Raw genomic sequence first — 19,858 nt, 5'->3', positions numbered from 1 at the left:
GAAACCACTGTGCTAGGCTGATTTGTATGAAAAGTAGATTTGATCATGTGACCCCATTATTTGCAGGTCTTCATTAGCTCCCCATAGAAGCACAAATTGCTTTTAAACTTTGTTGTTTAGTTTTTAAAACATTATATGTTGATGCTTCAGAAGCTTTTCTTTTATTAATTTTTTTTGTTCGATACTTCTTTTAAGAGTCGAAATGCGGATTGTCTTAATTTGTAGCTGCAATCTTTGAAAGGTATAAAATATAGATAGCTATATAGTCAATCTTTCTTTTTCCATTCCATTAGAATTTGGAACTTTCTTCTACAGGATATTTATTCTTCTTGTCTGTATTTGATCCTGTTACACTAGCATTCTATAAAGAAAATTAGATGCCTACTTTCCTTTATAGAGGAGACAGAATAGGTGCCTTCTTGGCACCTAAAACAAGACATCCCTGTATAGAATTGCCCTCCATATGTTTAGAACAAGGCCTGAGAGAGGGAAGAAAGCAGTGCCATCCCAAGGGCGGGGCGGTGGGTGCAGTCTGCCCTGAGTGCAGGCAGCAAGGGGGTGCACTGAGCAGTCATACAGCTGTTGGCTCTGCCGCTCCCCTGCCCCGCAACAGGAAGCTGACATCAGAGGGGGTAGGGGACTGGCACAGCCGACAGCCATATGACTGCTCAGTGCACCCCCTTACATGGAGGAAGGAAGGAGAGAGGGTGAGGGGGGGGGTCAAGTGCCTGAAGGAGAGGGTGCTCTGCCCCAGGTAGCAACCAAGCTAGGTATGCCACTAGAAGAGACTAATGATTTTCACAGTACTGAGAAACATTTGAGTTAGGGATTGTGAAGACCCCCAAAACTATCCGTAGGCGGGATCAGAGGCGGGATCAGAGGCAGAGCTAAGACACATGCGAAGGCAGTTTGAAGCGCCGCTCGCCTTCACTATGGATGCCGCACCCCAAGGTAAGAATTTTTAAAATACAGCCAGCACTTAGGAAGGCGAGGGGCTACCGGAGGACAGGTCGTGCTTGGAGGGCAGAGAGAGAGAGGGAGGGAGGTGCGGGGGCTGGCAACTATACAGAGTTCCCTCGAGGGCGGGGCGATTATGAACCCTACGAACACTACACGGCTTCACTGCCAGCTGCCACGGAGTCAGCTTCAGAACGTTGGAGGTGCGAATTATTATATTAGATGTTTCCAAGTAGATCCACGACACACAAAGAGATAAGCTGACTTTCCGAAAGTTGTACAATTGGAGAATCTTTGACAGTCCAGTTAAGAAGTGAGGTACAGGGAGAAAAAGTGATCTGCCAGGGTCACACATACTAACAGAGGATTAGAACTTGGGTAAAGGGAGATAGTGACTTGTCTGAAGCTACTTTATCTCCCTTTACCTATAAAGTCAGTGACAGAGGGGGAGGGGGAGTTTTTGTCTCATATCTTGAGGATTAGGAATCATTAGATTTTTAGGAATCATAGTACAGTACCCAAATCACTGGAGCCCTCCTCCTCCCCTAACATCTGGAAATGCCTTAGGAGGGAGAAATGAATAAAGATTTCTAGACAAGTTCTAGGTGATACCTTTATACCAGAAGAACAATTCAAGACTTCTACACCCTCTATTCCAGCTCCGTAATATATCTTTACCAACAATATGATTTTACAAGTCCATAGCAATACAATTGCACAATGCCACTTTGTGATTCCTCTTAGGGTATTTTTTAAATTTATTTTAAAATTTGTAAGACACCAATTCAGAAGTCCTAGGTGGATTCCAAAAAACATCAAGAGCTAAAATGGCACCATAATATAGTGCAGAATCAGGGTAGTAAACTTTAAGAATACACAAGAATGCAAAACATTTCAAATAGAAACAGAGAAATATGACAGCAGATAAGGGCCAAGTGGCCCATCCAGTCTGCCCATCCTCAATAGCCATTAACTCCTCCTTTCCTAGAGATACCAAGTGCCTGTCCCACGCTTTCTTAAATTCTGACACAGTCCTCATTTTCACAACCCCCATTGGGAGGCCATTCCACACATCCACCACCCTTTCTACTACTACTACTATTTAGCATTTCTATAGCGCTACAAGGCATACGCAGCGCTGCACAAACATAGAAGAAAGACAGTCCCTGCTCAAAGAGCTTACAATCTAGTAGACAAAAAATAAATAAAGTAAGCAAATGAAATCAATTAATGTGAACGGGAAGGAAGAGAGGAGGGTAGGTGGAGGCGAGTGGTTACAAGTGGTTACGAGTCAAAAGCAATGTTAAAGAGGTGGGCTTTCAGTCTAGATTTAAAGGTGGCCAAGGATGGGGCAAGACGTAGGGGCTCAGAAAGTTTATTCCAGGCGTAGGGTGCAGCGAGACAGAAGGCGCGAAGTCTGGAGTTGGCAGTAGTGGAGAAGGGAACAGATAAGAAGGATTTATCCATGGAGCGGAGTGCACGGGAAGGGGTGTAGGGATGGACGAGTGTGGAGAGATACTGGGGAGCAGCAGAGTGAGTACATTTATAGGTTAGTAGAAGAAGTTTGAACAGGATGCGAAAACGGATAGGGAGCCAGTGAAGGGTCTTGAGGAGAGGGGTAGTATGAGTAAAGCGACCCTGGCGGAAGATGAGACGGGCAGCAGAGTTTTGAAACGACTGGAGAGGGGAGAGGTGACTAAGTGGGAGGCCAGCAAGAAGCAGATTGCAGTAGTCTAAATGAGAGATGACAAGGGTGTGGATGAGGGTTTTGGTAGAGTGCTCAGAAAGAAAGGGGCGGATTTTACGGATGTTGTAAAGAAAGAAACGACAGGTCTTGGCGATCTGCTGGATATGAGCAGAGAAGGAGAGAGAAGAGTCAAAGATGACCCCAAAGTTTCGTGCTGAGGAGACAGGGAGAATGAGAGAGCCATCAACAGAAATAAAAAAACGGGGGGAGCGGGGAGGTGTGTTTGGGGGGGAAATTGAGAAGCTCGGTTTTGGTCATATTTAATTTCAGGTGGCGTTGAGACATCCAGACAGCAATGTCAGACAAGCACGCTGAAACTTTGGTTTGGATGCAAGGTGAGATATCAGGGGTAGAAAGGTAGATTTGGGAGTCATCAGCATAGAGATGGTAGGAAAAGCCATGGGATGGCTTTTCCTACCATCTCTTTCCTTTCTGTGAAAGAGTATTTTCTTAGATTCCTCCTAAGCCTATTTCTTCTTAACTTCATCGTATGCCCTTTCATTCCAGAATTTTCCTTCATTTGAAAAAAGCTCACCTCCTGTACATTAACGCCACTGAGGTATTTAAACGTCTCTATCATATCCCATCTCTCCTGTCTCTCTTCCAGTGTATACATGTTGAGGTCCCTAAGCCTGTCCCTATGTTTTATGACCGAGACTGCTTACCAATTTTGTAGCCAACTCCATCCCTGTTTATATCCTTTCATAAGTGCAGTCTCCAGAATTGCACACAGTATTCTAAATGGGGCCTTATCAGAGACTTATACAAGGGCATTATCACCTCTTTTTTCCTGCTGGTCATCCCTCTCCTTATGCACCCAAGCATCCTTCTGGCTTCAAGAAGATTAAATAACAGAAGCAATTAAGGGCATTGTTTTTCTCACCATTGTAGGTATTTACCCTCTGAAATATTAAAGTTTACTGTCTCTGTTGCCTCTGTCAATCTCTCATCCCTCACATTCTTTTCACCTTTCCATCGTATTCAATACTTTTTCTGATCCTCTCCTCCCTCCACTGCCATGGTTAAAAAAAAAAAAAAGAAGCAGGGTACAGTTCAACATCATTATTTAACCAAATATGGATGTGCTGTGCTCCAGCTGTGGACTCTATCAGCCTTTGTACTTGCCCTAGATACCTTGTGAAAGAAAGCAATGCTGTAGATAGCTATATACAGCCAGTGTGGCCACATAGGGTGCAAGGGAAGCCAGGGCACAATGTCCATTGGCTTCTCTTGCTCATGTCACGCAAGTGGGTGGGGCAGGAGAACAATGGGGTCATGTCACATTGGGCGCACTTATGGTTTGTGATGCTTCTAGAAGGAAGGCACGGGCTCTTGCACATATTGATCAACTTAACATGTGTTTAATTTGTAATTTGCAGGTTAAAACACATCACATTGATTTAGCATGCTCTTAATTCTTTAAGGCGCATTAATGAACCGAATGCACCCTAATGAATGCTCATCCCTACAACCTATTGTAGCTGCTTAAAAAGTCTATTAGGTTGCAATATTCTGTTCCATCCCAGGTGGAAAAATTATGTAGGCAAATAAAAAAACTATCCATTTCTTCCTTTCATTTTGTAAAGGGATCCAAAAATTCCCCTTACTAAAGAGACTTCAGGGATCCCCCAATCTCTAGCAGTAATGTATACATAATAGGACGTATGTATTTGATTGCACTTTCCCCTAGGGAAGTATGTAAGCAAGGGGGTCTGTGCCCTTTGTCTGCCCATATTGAGGCATGCTGGGGATCAATGGGAGAGCCTGGCCAAGAGGGCTTGGGGCTAAGAAGAGGGGATCCTCAGGTATGTGTTGAATCTTAGGAGTTGTTCTGGAGTTGTTCTACAGTAGCTCCAAGGAAGAAAGAGTGACTAAGTGAGTGTGCAAGAAGAAAAAGTGATAAGGATGGTCAGCTGGAGAGAAGCGGAGTGCCCATCCTATCCATGTGTCCACCCAGTTTTTCCAGGAAGAGGATTGAGGTCCTACCCATACATGAGTACTCTGATGGCAGTTAGTAGATTTCAGTTGTGTCTACCAAGTGTAATGTGAGTGTACCAGACATTGGTCTTCTGTTTTTCCTGTGTGATACTATACTGGAGCTGTTTCTAAAACATTTTCTCTGTGAAACCTTTTAATTTTTTGAACTCGATCTTGCCTGGGGTTGTAAGAAGAGCACCCATAGAGGTTATACCTGGAAATATTGTCTTTCCTTCATAGTAACATAGTAAATGACGGCAGATAAAGACCTGTACGGTCCATCCAGTCTGCCCAATAAGATAAACTCATTTTACATCAGTGGAGTAGCCAAAGGTGGGCCTGGGTGGGCCCAGGCCCATCCACTTTGGGTTCAGGCCCACCCAATAGCAGCACATCTCTAATGTGGCTGGCAGGGATTCCCAAGCCCCACCAGCTGAAAGCTCCCAACTGTCCCTCCTGCATACCTTTTAAATAGCAGATCTTTGCCTGCTACAAGCAGCGACTGATACATACTGTTCGCACCGGCCCTGCAGCCTTCCTTCTGATGTATTCCTGCTTATGGAGAAACAGGAAGTTGCATCAGAGGGAAGGCTGTGAGGTCAACATGAGCACTGTGTATTAGTTGCTGCTCGTTGTCAGTGAAAATCTGCTATTTAAAAGGTATGCGGGGGAGGGGGATGTTTGATAGACCATATGGCATGCAGGCAAGAGAGAGAGAGACCAAATTACTTGTGGGACAAGGCGGAGTTCTTCTGCCCACCCATCTTGGGCCCAGGCCCACCCAAAATTGGGTGTCTGGCTACGCCCCTGTTTTACATGGTATGCGATACTTTATATGTATACCTGAGTTTGATTTGTCCTTGCCATTCTCAGGGCACAGACTGTAGAAGTCTGCCCAGCACTGTTCTTGTACTAAAAGTTCTGAAGCTAATGTCGAAGCCCCTTAAAATTTACACTCAAGCCCATCCATATCTATTCTGGCCCCTGAGGTTTGGAGCATGGAGTGCCTGCCCCTAATCACTCAGTAACTCTAGCACCAGTACCAGCAGTGTTGCCAGGTACTCGGCCCTGAAACCCACCCAAAAAGTTCACACCCCCACCCCCGCCGTCATCAACCCAGCCCCCGCCGTCATCAACCCCGCCTTTTCCGTCATTGTCCCCGCCCCCTGTCACCGGCCCCGCCCAAAACGTCACTAGCCCTGCCCAAACCACACAAAAACCACCGAAAAAACCCAAAAACCAGCCCAAAAAACCGCGACCCGCGGCGGGCAAAAATTTCCCACAGCGGGTCGCGGAAACCACCCAATTGGCAACTTTGAGTACCAGAGGTACTCCGGGGCTACAGTTGCTTTCTTTTTTTTTTCCCCAGCAATCTTTGCCACACCCTCTTCCTCACATGACATACCCACTCCCAGGTGGCACAGTGATTCCTCATAGGCCTGAGAGATCTGAGCTGACTGGCACAGTGTTAGCATCTATTTTCTTCCCTTATTGGACCTGATTCCACCACATCTACTTCCTCTTTGGCTATTTTCCAGTCATTTGCTTTTTTTCTTTAGTGAATCAGGTAAGGTACCTGAATCAGAAAGTTCTGGAATTTCAAAGAAAATAATTTATGCATCAGAGGAGCATTTTTTTCTCAGAAGGATAGGGCAGTGCTGCCTTTTCCCGTCATACACACTTAAAGAAGAATTTCTGACAGTTTCACTAGGCTGAAGTTATACCATCTGGCTGCTCTGAGTATGGTACACTCTTGGCTCTTAATATCCTCGATGCTGCTTCATATTGTTAACTTCAACTGAAATTTAGAATATGACAGATTATACAATCAATGAGGGCCATGTAGCCAATGCTACTTCCTCTTAAAATACTCTATACCTCACACATTTTCCAGCTTTGCTTTCATACTGTTCCTGCTTTGCTTTCACATTCTCCACTGGAAAAGATGCCAGTCCATGCCCCTACCATCCTCTCTATGAAGAAATATTACCTAATGTTAGTCTTGAATTTACCCTCCTTGAACCTTCTATTGTGACTTCTTATAGAACTTCCTTTCTGGTGAAAAATGTTTCCTTTTTTGTGCATTGTTGATTAGGGCTGCAAGTTAATCACACTTTGTGATTAATGCATTAGTTATTAATTTTGATTTAAAAATTAGTCACATTGCAGTGTCTCCTGTCTCCTCCAAGTATCTCTTCTGCTCCCAACCCTTGTCCTGGGTGCAATCCAGCATCATCCCCCCTCCCCATCCATGGTTCAACATCACCCCACCCTGTGCTGATCCTATCTTAAGGGTGGTTTTCTGTTGGTCTCTGGCACCCTCTGTGGCAGCGTTGCACATACGCTGCCTGCGGCCTGGTCCGAAACTTTCCCTCTGGCCCATTCCACCTCCTCTGACATCGCTTTCTGTTTCTGCATAGTTGGGATGGGTCAGAGGGAAGGCTTGGGACCAGGCTGCAACTCTGCAGCATTTTGGTAGCACCTCCCTGAGCTTCATTACCCAATCTATAAACCAGTTCTGGGTGCCAGTTTCCCTACTGGGAAATCTCAGTCAGTGCTGGCTTTAGGGTAGGAGAAACAGTTCGTAGCAGGCTACAATCAAGACACTAGAACCAAATAAGTCTAGGAAAGACAAATAAATCCATTATAACAATCATATAATCAAATTTTACAAAATAGGAATCTAATTCTGATAATAATCCTTATTATCTAGTTCCTCATCACATATTTATTAAAAGTTGTGTTCCCCTCTGTCGCAACTTCCTATGTTTCTGACTAGGTGCCGGCAGGACACGGCAGAAAGGAGGCTTCCAGTATAGCGGCAGACAAATTGTGGGAATCGCTGCTGCTGCTTCTGGGAACCTGTTCAAGGAAGAAAGATGCATAAGGGAGGGAGATGCAGGACCGTGAGAACCCAGCCTGCTCCCCTCCATGCTGCTGCTGCTGCTGGGAACCGGTTCATAGGAGAGTTGTGAGGTGGGGTAGGGAAAGAGAGATGCTACACGGAGGAGGGGGTGTGATAGAGACAGAATTGTTGGACTTGGGATGGCATGGGATGGGGAGAGGAGAAATATTGGACATAAGGGTGAGATGGGAGGAAGAGAGGCCGCATGGAGGGTGAGAAAGTGGGAACAATGTTGGATATAAGGGTATAGGGGAGGGGGAGATGCTACATGGAGGGTAAGGGGGTGAGAGAGGGAGAAATAGTGGACATAGGGGTGGAGGGAAGGGTGAAATGCTGGACATAAGGGTGGAGGGAAGGGTGAAATGCTGGACATAAGGGTGGAGGGGAGGGGAGGGGAGATGGTGCACAGGGGAGAGAGGCAGAAATTTTGGACAAGGTAGTGGACAGGAAGAAAGGAGAAAATGTTGCATGGGGGGAGGAGAAGAGAGATTTGGGGCACAAGGGAGGGAACGGGAGAGATTTTTGACATGGGGTAGATGAGAGGGAGGGAGAGATACACAGGAGGTGGGATAAAGCGGGAGATGTTGGATCCAGGAGCAGAAGGGAGTGATGGAAAGATGCCAGATAGTGAAAGTGAGGGACGAGAGAGGGAGAAATACTGGAGAAATGGGGGAGTGAGCAGGAGGGAAGAGAGAAAGCACAGGGAGATGTCAGGCTACGAGAGGGGAGAAAGAGAGAGCAGCTACTGGGCTAGAAGGGTGGCGGGGATGATGAAACCATATGGGAGAGGTCAAAAAGGGTTGGCAAAGAAATGAATGAGAGGATAGTGATTACAGAGAGTAGAAATATGGTAATGGGGATTAGATTTAAGATGAAGAGAATGGAGGGCTGAGGAACGTTTGAGATGGGAGAGCTAGTGTGTGAAAGAAGATGGAAATTTGATAGGTGGCTGAAAAGTAAAAAAGAGAAGGGTGATGGTGAAATTTGAGTTGACAGAGCAGAAAAGGAAAAAAAAGAGAGGAAAGAGCTAAAAAGGAATGATCAATATTATAGAGGAGGTGTAGTGAGGGGATAGACAGGAGAAAGGAGAACAGACATGTAGACAGCAGCCGCTTGAAGGAAAATTAGCAGATGACAGACAGGAAAGCAGAAAAGAAAAACATGAACCAATGTGATAGAAAAATAAAATGTCCAGACTACAAAGGTAGGAAAAAAATATTTTGAATGCTTTAAATGGAATATGTTAGCTTTGGAAAATGCGCATAGTAAATCTCTTTGTACTGTGTTCAGTTGAAAAGGAAATGCAAATCCATTTCTATTTTACCTTTCTCCAGTGTTGCAGTACATGCTAAGTTTAACTTCTTGGAGTTCCCAGCTAAATTTTTGTCTAAATATTTATTTCTAATTTGTGATCCCTTGTTCTGTATTTGGTGAGGGTCTGTTGGTGTGTTGATCAATTCTCTACAGTTCTATAATCTGTATTCTCAGATACGTGAACTGGTCGCTCTTTTGTTGTCTTTTTTTTTTAAGTTTGTTGCAAAAGTGCATTTTTATATAAAAGATAAAATAAGACTTTGGATGCAAAAGATAATTCGAGAGCTTTGGATCTAGAATAGCTGTGCACTCTAGGAGATCCAATAGTTCATTTTAGAGCTATATATGATGCCTTGTTGTCTTTAAAAATTAAACAAAAATTACATATGTTGATGCAATAAATTGATTCATAGTGTGTTTGTTTGTTTGTTTGGTTAGTAAGCATTTTGATATTGTTAACATGTGGTGCATCCTGTACCCTTTGTGGTGTGATAGTACTAGCAGGTGGGGAAATTGGAGAGGAGACAGAAAGGAGAGGGGTTCAGGGAAGGGGGCCCTATTTTCTGACCTGGGCTTTAGCACAGCTAACGTTGGTCCTGATCCTTGCTATATAGCTGGAGGAATCCTCAAACATCCCCAGCTGTGAGATTCATCCAAAGACAGTCAGAACTCCCTTCTCCCACGCTCTGCAGTCGACGACAGTTTCCTTGAGGCACCAACAACTAAACATGTGTGGGGTGCTGGCCTCAGTGGCTGAGGGACGTTGCTGCTGCCTGCCAAGCTTGGTAAAAGGGAATTCTGGCCACCTTCAAAGAAAATGTAATTTATATCTTGAGGTGGGGGTAGGGCAGGGCAGGTAAAATTTTGTGCACACCCACTTTGGTCTCAGGCCCACCCACAACTGATTGTCTGGCTATGCCACTGCTGCATATAGACAAGCAGAGCACTCAGGTACAGATCCCAGCAACCTTCCAGATGATTTTGGAAATGCCTCTGTATCTCCCTGTGCCTTAATTTGTTTGATTGCTAAAACCATGAGAAATCCTTTGAGAACCATCTCATTATGTACATCTGAGATTAGCATTGCAAAATCTGAAAAATGGAAAAAACAGGATGCTCAGAATCATAGGATCTCAATATCAGGAGAAATCCTGATAATAGACTTCACATGCAAAATCTGTGTGCTGAGAAATAACTTAACCATGTATATAATAGGCAGCCTTAATATCCTGACAGATAATCTCAGATATCAATATCATCACATTATTATTACTGGAATGGACATGGTGGACTATAACACAGAGATACTAACTCTTGTACCCCTGCCATAAATTTTTTTAACCAGATCTCTTGATGAAACACCATTGAGAATGGAATCTGGACCCAGTATTCTTCTCATAGCAGTAATTATTCACATTGCACATAACCCTAGAGTAGGGCTGCAATTAATCACAGATCTTCACAGAAAACTGGGTTAACATTCTGTGGTAATGAAGGTATGCTGGCTTCCCTGCTGAGCTTTGGAAGGGATGGCCTTAATGACAACCCCCGCTTAGTCCTTTTCTCTCTGAAAGGTCATCTTCATTGAAAGCCTTCTCAAACACAGCAACCAGTGATTGCAACAGCTTCCGTGTGAAGCCACCCCCCACATATACATACAGGATGGGGTTTATGCAGCTGTTGATGTAGGCAAAGGCATAGACCACTGGATAACCTATAAAGACCGATGGGTGAAAGCTGCAATTAAGCTTTACATTCTGGAAGAGACTGATGATACTGAAAATTTGGTAGGGTGTCCAGTTGATGAAAAACGCTAGGACAGTGACAATGGCAATCCGGTAGACTCGTGCAGGATTTCCCAAATTCATTCGGCGCACCCTCAGTCCAATGATTATATAGCAACTGATAATCATGATGATGGGGATGAAGAAGGCTATCAAAAATCGCACAAGAACCATAGTTTTCTCTTGCCAATTATAGGCAGTGTTTTCAACTGTGGGATAATAGTTGATGAAGCAGATGGTTTTGTTGAACATGATTTGGGCACTAGAGAATAAAAGATAAGGGGAGCATAACACAATAGACAGCAGCCATACCAAAATGCATGCCATATAGGAGAACCTCTTTGATCTCCGTTTCCGATACCAAACAGGCATTGTTACCAAAAGACACCGGTCCGCACTGACCATCGCTAGGAAGAAAATGCTGGCATGCATGTTTATGAATGCCACAAAGAAGTCCATCTTACACAAAAATTCTCCAAAGGGCCAATCAAAGAGACGATTAGAGTATACCACTCGCAGTGGAACAAAAAGGACATAGAGGAAGTCAGCCAGTGACAGGTTAAGGAAGAAGACGGTGGTCTCAGTAAGTGGCAGACGGAAGCCAAGCATCCAGAGGACTAGCCCATTTCCAGGCACCCCAAGAATAAAGGTCAGGATGCTGATGGCCTGGAAGGCAAATGATGATCTCAGAACTGCTTTGATCCAGTGTAGCAAGAAATCTTTGGTGTTGATGCTGCAATTCGCTAGCACCATTGCGCCTGAAAGAAAATGATTACTTTTATTTACTGGATAATTCAAACTAATGATGGTGTATTGTTAATGAACCTCAGTTTAATTTCTACAATAGTAAATAAACCTCTCATTAATATGCTACTGATATTGTGAAGGAGGAAAGACTTCAGATGCTCAACCTTCTCTGTTTTTGATAGAAATAACAGTACGTGGTTGGCGCCTACAATATCCACTACTGAAGGGGTTTTCTTCTTGAAGTGGATATTGGGTGAGCTCCTCATCAGTCAAAAACCTCCGACTATATACTGTTTGTGGTCACATATGTATAGAAAAATGGGCTGCACTTATCTGAGTTTGTAGCAATTGCCTGGTTCGGGACGCTCTACAACAAGCCTGTAATTAAATAATTAAATTGGAGACAAATGGTGCCACCCTCATTGATTATTGCAACAATGAATGGATTCCGAGAGGGCTGAGAATGAATGTCAGCCCTCAAATTTTCAAGCAAGACGATGAATTCGTCAATAAATGGAACAGAATATTGAACCACTGTTCGTTAGATCTGATGCTATTTAGCATCGAACGTAGCAAAAAAGAACTAAATGAGCACAAGATTAAAATCATAGAGGAGATCTCCACCCTCAAAACAGCAATGGGTTTAGAAATGTTTGAAAAACAACCAGTCACATTTACGAGACAGCACCCATTTTTTGACGATTTTGGACACAATACCTTCTGAGGCTCATCCTTTCACACTGGTCACTTTAGATGTCACTGCATTATACACATCCTTACCTCAAGTAGACTGTCTGGAAATTATAAAAGACTGTTTCGAAAGAAGATTCCACCCATATCAAATACCCACTTCTTTTTTAATGCAACTAGTGCGAATAGCATTAACAAAAAATAATTTTCTGTTCCAAGATCAATTTTACCAACAAAATCGAGGGGTGGCAATGGGTGCCATGTGCGCCCCATCAGTAGCTTGTTTATATATGATTTATTATGAAGAAAAATGGTTACAAAGGAATCCTTGGAAACAGTTGCTGTATACATGGCACAGATACATAGGCAAAAACAGCGAAGATGACGCAAAAAAACGGAAAAAAGGAAAAGAAAAACAAACAAAAGATAAAAACAAAAAGTAAATAAAAAAACAGTAGAAAAAAGGAAATTAAAAAATTGAAAAATACAAAATGCACACAAGGAAGAAAAAACTATAAGAACAAAATTATGAACAAAATATGAAAATCAAAAAGAGACGACACAAGCAAAATGAAAAAAAACTAAATAAACTTATTAAGGTGATATGACTCGACACAGCTGTGTTTCGGCCCAACTGGCCTGCGTCAGGAGTCTGTTACACCATGTATGTATTATCTGGTAATATCAGTCCTTGAAGGGTATTCAATTAAACGCACCTTTATTCAATAACACTCTACCTTTAAAAAGGCTGTGTGCACGGTTTCACAAAAATCGTTATAGAAGACTCTGGTGCAGGAAATGTATGTATATCTCATTAAAAAAGCTACAAAGCTACTTGGCGTTCGCTGGCATTGCTGGATTGCCAGCGAACGCCAAGTAGCTTTGTAGCTTTTTTAATGAGATATACATACATTTCCTGCACCAGAGTCTTCTATAACGATTTTTGTGAAACCGTGCACACAGCCTTTTAAAGGTAGAGTGTTATTGAATAAAGGTGTCGTTTAATTGAATACCCTTCAAGGACTGATATTACCAGATAATACATACATGGTGTAACAGACTCCTGACGCAGGCCAGTTGGGCCGAAACACAGCTGTGTCGAGTCATATCACCTTAATAAGTTTATTTAGTTTTTTTTCATTTTGCTTGTGTCGTCTCTTTTTGATTTTCATATTTTGTTCATAATTTTGTTCTTATAGTTTTTTCTTCCTTGTGTGCATTTTGTATTTTCAATTTTTTAATTTCCTTTTTTCTACTGTTTTTTTATTTACTTTTTGTTTTTATCTTTTGTTTGTTTTCTTTTCCTTTTTCCGTTTTTTTGCGTCATCTTCGCTGTTTTTGATTATTGTGTTTTTTGCGAAGACAGGTTTCTTCTGTATTTTTGACAGATACATAGGCAACATATTTATGCTATGGAATGGGACCCAGGAACAACTACAACAGTTTTTCATGTGGCTAAACACAAGGGATACCCACATACAATTCATCATGCAACAATCAGTCACTCAAATTAAGTTTCTAGACATACTCATCACCCAAGCACAATCGTCGTTCAAAACAGAGGTATACATTAAACCAACAGATCGCAATTCTTTGTTGCATTATCAAAGTAATCATCCGACAGCAACTACTGATAGTCTATCATTTTCACAACTCTTAAGATAGCGTAGAATTTGCAGTGAAAATAATAGATTTAAATCACAAGCAAAAATCCTATTACAGAATTTTAGAACGAGAGGATATCCAGACAAAGTTTTACACAAGTCATAGACTAGGGCCAAATATAACCATAGACAGGCTCTGTTATTGCCTAAAACCACAAAAGAAGACTCAAATGCACAAACTTGTGTTATACACAGGGCACTAGAAAGGTAGCCAATATTCTTAAACAGCATTGCAGAATTTTACAAACGCACCCGTATTCCGTAATTTTCAACTTAAAATAGCCTACTCCCATAGGCCTAACTTAAGTGATTTACTACAATCAAAATCTCAGAGCGAGAATCAGATATTGATCTAGGTCATAAGGCATGTGGCAAGTGTATATTTTGCCCCAATATGATGAAAATGGACACTTTTTGTAATCCTCATGATCAAAAGAAATATCAGCTCAGACATAATACAAACTGTGAAACCACACATGTGGTATATGTGTTAAGTTGTCCATGTGGCAAATATATGTGGGAAAGACCACTAGGCCATTAAAACAGTGGCTTAGTGATCATCAATTCAATCTTCCCATCAGAGATCGAAGGCTCCGCCTGGTAACATAGTAACATAGTAAGATGACGGCAGAAAAAGACCTGCATGGTCCATCCAGTCTGCCCAAGATAAACTTATGTGTATACCTTACCTTGATTTGTACCTGTCTTTCTCAGGGCACAGACCGTATAAGTCTGCCCAGCACTTTTTTCCCCGCCTCCCAACCACCTGTCCCGCCTCCATCACCGGCTCTGGCACAGACCATATAAGTCTGCCCTCCCCTATTCTCGCCTCTGAACCACCAACCCCTCTTCCCCCCACCTGCTCCGCCACCCAATTTCAGCTAAGCACATAGCCAGGCTACTGCTCACATTTTTGAAGATTATAAATGTGTTGCCATTGACCATATAGAAACAACCATAAGAGGAGGAGATCGTGATAGGAAATTACACCAAATAGATCAGCGGTGGATTTACAAGTTAAATTCCTTAACCCTTGTCAGTCTCAATAACAGAATAGAGTGGAACGCTTTCCTTTAGATCAGTTGAGTTTTTACCAGTATGTGTCTTTAAGAAATTTAGACCCTCCATAGTGGGAGGAGCAGCTTATTAACGTTGGTTTAAATACCGGTGGCCATTTTGCAGTCTATTTCCAGTTAGGAAACAGGCCGAACACTACTAGGTAAGCAACCAGAAGATTACATAAGATTTATAACCTTACCCTGTAACCATAACCCTGATTACCCTTCAATGCTTATAGATATATGCATTATTTCAGAGTACCTAGCAAGGCGGTGGACTTCGCTCCTTAAGAAGCTCAAAGCAAAACAGAGGCTTGCTGTACAGGGTCCCCAGCCAGGCAATTGCTACAAACTCAGATAAGTGCAGCCCATTTTTCTATACATATGCGACCACAAACAGTTTTCCCATACAGTTGAAGGTTTTTGACTGATGATGAGCTCGCCCGATATCCAAGAAGAAAACCCCTTCAATGGTGGATATTGGAGGCGCCAACCACGTACTTATATTTCTATAGAAAACAGAGAAGATTGAGCATCTGAAGTCTTTTCCTCCTTCACAATAAAAGTAGCATATTAATAAGAGGTTTATTTGCTACTGTAGAAATTAAACTGCGCTTTATTTACTGGAACAATTTGCCTACCTCTCATCTCTGATTCTAGGAAGGAATTCAAGTATGGTGGAACTTAAGAATTAAGGGGTCAGTATTCAGCCGGTTGTGGCATTATTCCTGGCAGTGGCGTTCCTAGGGGGGCGGACACCCAAGGCGGCGCCCCCCGATGCATCGCGGACCCCCCTGTTCCAGGGCAGAGCAGAGGGAGCTGCAGCGAACGCGCGAAGTCAGCGAACTCAGAGCAGGCGCGCGCCGCGGCACCCCCCAGCAGCGTGCACCCGGGGCGGACCGCCCCCACCCCCTTGGTACGCCACTGATTCCTGGATATTCAATGCCAGGCCACGTCCAGGCACTAGCACTGAATATCCAGGTTTATGTGGCCAGCTACCTCTTATGCTGTTAAGTGTGATATTCTGTCCAATTTGACAGTTAAACTTAGGCAGTTAAGTCCTGAGTATCTGCAGTTAATCCTGTAAGGGCTGACTCCACCTATGCACCGCCCACAAAATAGCCAGCTTTGAGTTTAGTAGTTTGTGGTGATATTCAGCGGCACTAACCACTTAAATGCTACTGAATATCAGTGGTTAGCCCTGAACACGCACATTAAACAGGCCAGGAGCTATTTCTGGTAGGTTAATCACTTTTAATATTGATCCCAAATAACTACAATTTTAAGTATGGCACATTTTCTCTGTTTCCACAATCCAGTTATGAAAATCCACAGACAGGTCTGGTTTACAAGTATGTCATCTGCTATGAATATTTACAGCTATTTGGTCTGACTAAGCAGAATGGTTTTCATGCACATCTCTGACCATCTCTGTTCATCTATATTTAGTGAACTGTTCATGAAAATACTAACCTTTTTGAAGAACTGATCTTCTGTGCTCTTGTGGCTTTTTTCTATGTAGCGTTGTCTGCTGGGAGTCCCCTTGAAAACCTGAGACAGGTGCAAGACCTTTACCTCTAAATATTAAACTGCATTTATATTCTTCTGTTAGTAATTAACGACAAACATTTGTGGTTTGTTGGGACACTTGATTGCAAATGGCTGAAGAAGAAAGAGGAAGAGAAACTTGGAGCCTTATGAAATAGAAGCAGTGCTTGTAGCTGTTGCACATACAGTTATTATCACTACTTAGGCACAGGCACTTTGATGAACTGAAAAAGGCTAAAGCTTTCTTTCCTTTGTCTGCGTTATGAAAATCAATGTCTGAAATGCGTCCAGTTTTGCAGCCTAATGTGGGACACATGATACTCCAAGCAACTAGGACAGTATGATATATAACACTGAAAGACTAGCATGCATTGTTACAGAATCATGAAGGTATATTTTTGTACATTTGGTTTCAGAACCAGATTGAATTGCATCGCTTTTTTTTTTAATTACTCTGAAAACCAGGTGTATTTCTCGAAGACCGGATTTGAACAGCACTGCACAAAACCCTAATAAGTCACATAATTCTAATTTTTTGACAAAAGCAGTTCTTATATTTAGATTTTTTTCCTGTGAAAGCCATGATTCACAAGTTATATTAATGTTGTTAACTTTGTTACGTCATCAAAGTCATCAAAGAAATGTAAAAATAACAAAAATAACATGAAGACTACAACCTAAAGCTTCTTAACATATTTTGGGGACATTTTATGGCATGATTACTGCGTGGCGACCTGGAACTACCGCCAGCCAAATGTGGCTGCCAGTAGTAGTTCCGCCTCAAGCACGAGCCATTTCTGGCGCAGCAGAAAATATTTTATTTTTACTGCGGCACTAACTGGCAGTAATTGGGCACACGTGTGCGGTAAGGGCTCCACGACGCATGGCCACATGGTAAGAGTAATCTTAACGCGTGCCATTTTATTTTTATGAGTGTTTATCCACTGTAGTAAAAAGGGCCCTGGCATGTGGGAAAAGCAGCCCCCACTGCTACCACAGGGATCTTTATTACCACAGCTTGGTAAAAGGACCCCTTTACTGTCTAATATTAATGGTCTATTAATTATGCAATATCAAACTATAAATGACAAGTGACCAACTCACCCGCAAATGCGCAGTAGAGACTTCCCTCTCTGTCCCGCCCTCGCGTCAAGACGTATGACATCAGAAGGCAGAACAGAGAGGCAAAACTGCTGCTGGAGCCTGGAGACGAAGCAACATCGCCGGCGCACCAACCTCCAACCCCCCATCCCCGATGTCACCGCCGCTGCTCCCGCCCGGCCCTCCGTATCTGACCCACGGCACTGACATGACAGCGCCTCTCATCTCCGTGTGGAAATACTGCAGGCAGCAGCAGAGCGATCTGTTGCTGCCTGCAGCGCTTTCACACAAAGGTGAGAGGCGCTTTCATGTCAGTGCAGGGGGCCTGGCATGGAGGGGGGAGGGAGGGGCGGCGAGGAGGGTAGTTGGACATGGGGGGAGGGCAGGGGAGAGAGCAGGGGGGGAGGCCAAGGGAAAGAGGGGGGTTGCTGGATATGGGGGGAGGGCAGAGGAGAGAGGAGGGTCGGTGGATGGGGTGAGGCCAGGGGAGACAGGAGGGCTGCTGGACATGGGGGGGGAGGGCAAGGGAGAGAGCAGGGTTGCTGGACATGGATCGATGGAGGGGAGGGGAGGGCAGGGGAGAGAGGAGGGTTGCTGGACATAGGGGAGGGCATGGGAGAGAGCAGGGTTGGTGGACGGGGGGGGGGGGAGGCCAAGGGAAAGAGGAGGGTTGCTAGATGTGGGGGGAGGGTAGGGGAGAGAGGATGGTTGGTGGATATGGATCAGGGGAGGGGAGGGCAGGGGAGATAGGTGAGAATTATTACATTTTGCAAAACACAATCCACCCGTTTTAACGGGCTTAACCAGCTAGTTAAAATATAAAAGACACAAGATTAACTGCATGGCTGCACAGAAAAATCTGATGTAAAAGATTACTAGTTTTTATTTGGACATTGAGAAATTTTGGCCTGTCCATGGAGATTAGATAACAGTTTGAAGTTGTGCCAAGCACCTTCAAAACATTTTAGGCTAGGATTTATTTTGTGCTGTAGGGTCCTTTTACTAAGGTGCAATAGCTTGTAATAAATGCCATGAAGCCCATAGGAGTATAATGGGCTGTATACCACTTAGTATGCGCTAAATCGAATAGTGCCTTAGTAAAAGGATTCCTATGTGTTGTTATATTACATCACACTGCCTAAAAATATAAAAAATTACATATCCATGTCATGTTTATTGCACATCACAAAAGTAGTACTTGACACAACTTATTTGTGCAGAATCTGATAAGTCCACTCCATAGCCGCCGAGAGGGAGGGCAGGGGGGGAGCAAAATACCCCGGGCCCAGGCCTCCAGGGGTAGCCTGGCGCAGGGGTCTCTCTCTCTCTCTGCTCCTGACAGGACCCAGTGATCACATCCCGACAGGAGCAGGAGAGAGAAAATTCCAGCACCCCGGGCCCCCATTGCATTGCCTGCCTAGCAGCTGCTGGGCCCTCAGGCTGCATATGATCAGTTTTGAGAGTGAGCATGTGCGACCTGATGGAAAGCAGCCACAGGGGGCAGGCCAATGCTGGGCAGAGGAAGGAGCTGCGCTGCCTGCAGCTGGGCGGGCCAGCCAAGGTACTTCGGGGAGGGCGAGAGGGAAGGGGGGCGGCGGTGGCAATGACATGAACGATTTGAAGGGGGCGGCGATGATGATTCTGCCCCGATCCCGGCTGCCCTGCCCAAGGCCCAGCTCAGTCACCTTAAACATCCAGGTTCAGCTTCTTGGTTTCCCATGTTCATTTCAGAGTCAACACCATTTGATATCAAATTTTGTCAACATTCCTCACAGATACAGGTTCTGGGTGGCATTTAAAGGATTTCTTGCTTATTTTGGTCATTTAAGTCATCCATACCGCACAGCTTGCAACCACAATCAGGGCCAATAAACTGCTGTGGTATTCTCTGTACTTTTTCATTCACATATTCCTCTCCCTTTGCACGTTTAATTTGATACAGTTTGTTTCCATAATGTTTCATTTTTTACTATTTTGGCAGGATAATTCAACATTTTCGCTTATGGCCGCCATGCTCGAAAACACAGTGGGGTATTTTCAATATGATGTCTAAATCCAATTCAGACATTTTGTTGAAATGTCCTCAATCCAATGTCTAGCACACAGCCATAATTCAACCAGAAAATTGTCTAAATTTTTGGTTCGATTATGGCTTTGAGCTAGATGTTTTCAGGCTGAGCATTTCTATCTAGAAAAGGATCTGGGTGTCATCGTTGATGATACATTGAAACCCTCTGTTTAATGTGCAGCAGCGGCTGTGAAAGCAAATAGAAGTTAGGAATTATTAGGAAAAGGAATGGAAAACAAAACTGAGAATACTCTAATGTCTTTGTATCGCTCCATGGTGCAACTGCACCTCGAATACT

General features: G+C 43.6%; 1 protein-coding gene across 2 annotated transcripts; it reads right to left on the bottom strand.

Moving 5' to 3' along the window:
- Nucleotides 1-10,279: 10,279 nt before the first annotated feature.
- On the bottom strand, nucleotides 10,280-16,460 carry GPR152 (G protein-coupled receptor 152). 2 transcript variants are annotated; one of them, XM_030190344.1, is made up of 2 exons: nucleotides 16,317-16,460; nucleotides 10,280-11,459 (listed from the first exon to the last, which is right to left on the bottom strand). In XM_030190344.1, the coding sequence occupies exon 2, from the start codon at nucleotides 11,435-11,437 to the stop codon at nucleotides 10,436-10,438; it is 1,002 nt and encodes a 333-aa protein (XP_030046204.1). In that variant the 5' UTR covers nucleotides 11,438-11,459; nucleotides 16,317-16,460; the 3' UTR covers nucleotides 10,280-10,435. The 2 variants fall into 2 exon arrangements, with proteins under 2 accessions (XP_030046204.1, XP_030046203.1); XM_030190343.1 differs by having other exon boundaries at nucleotides 10,280-11,442.
- Nucleotides 16,461-19,858: the final 3,398 nt, after the last annotated feature.

Source organism: Microcaecilia unicolor, chromosome 1 (genome assembly GCF_901765095.1).
Source record: "Microcaecilia unicolor chromosome 1, aMicUni1.1, whole genome shotgun sequence".
NCBI lineage: Eukaryota > Metazoa > Chordata > Amphibia > Gymnophiona > Siphonopidae > Microcaecilia > Microcaecilia unicolor.
This window is presented reverse-complemented; position numbering and strand designations above follow the sequence as displayed.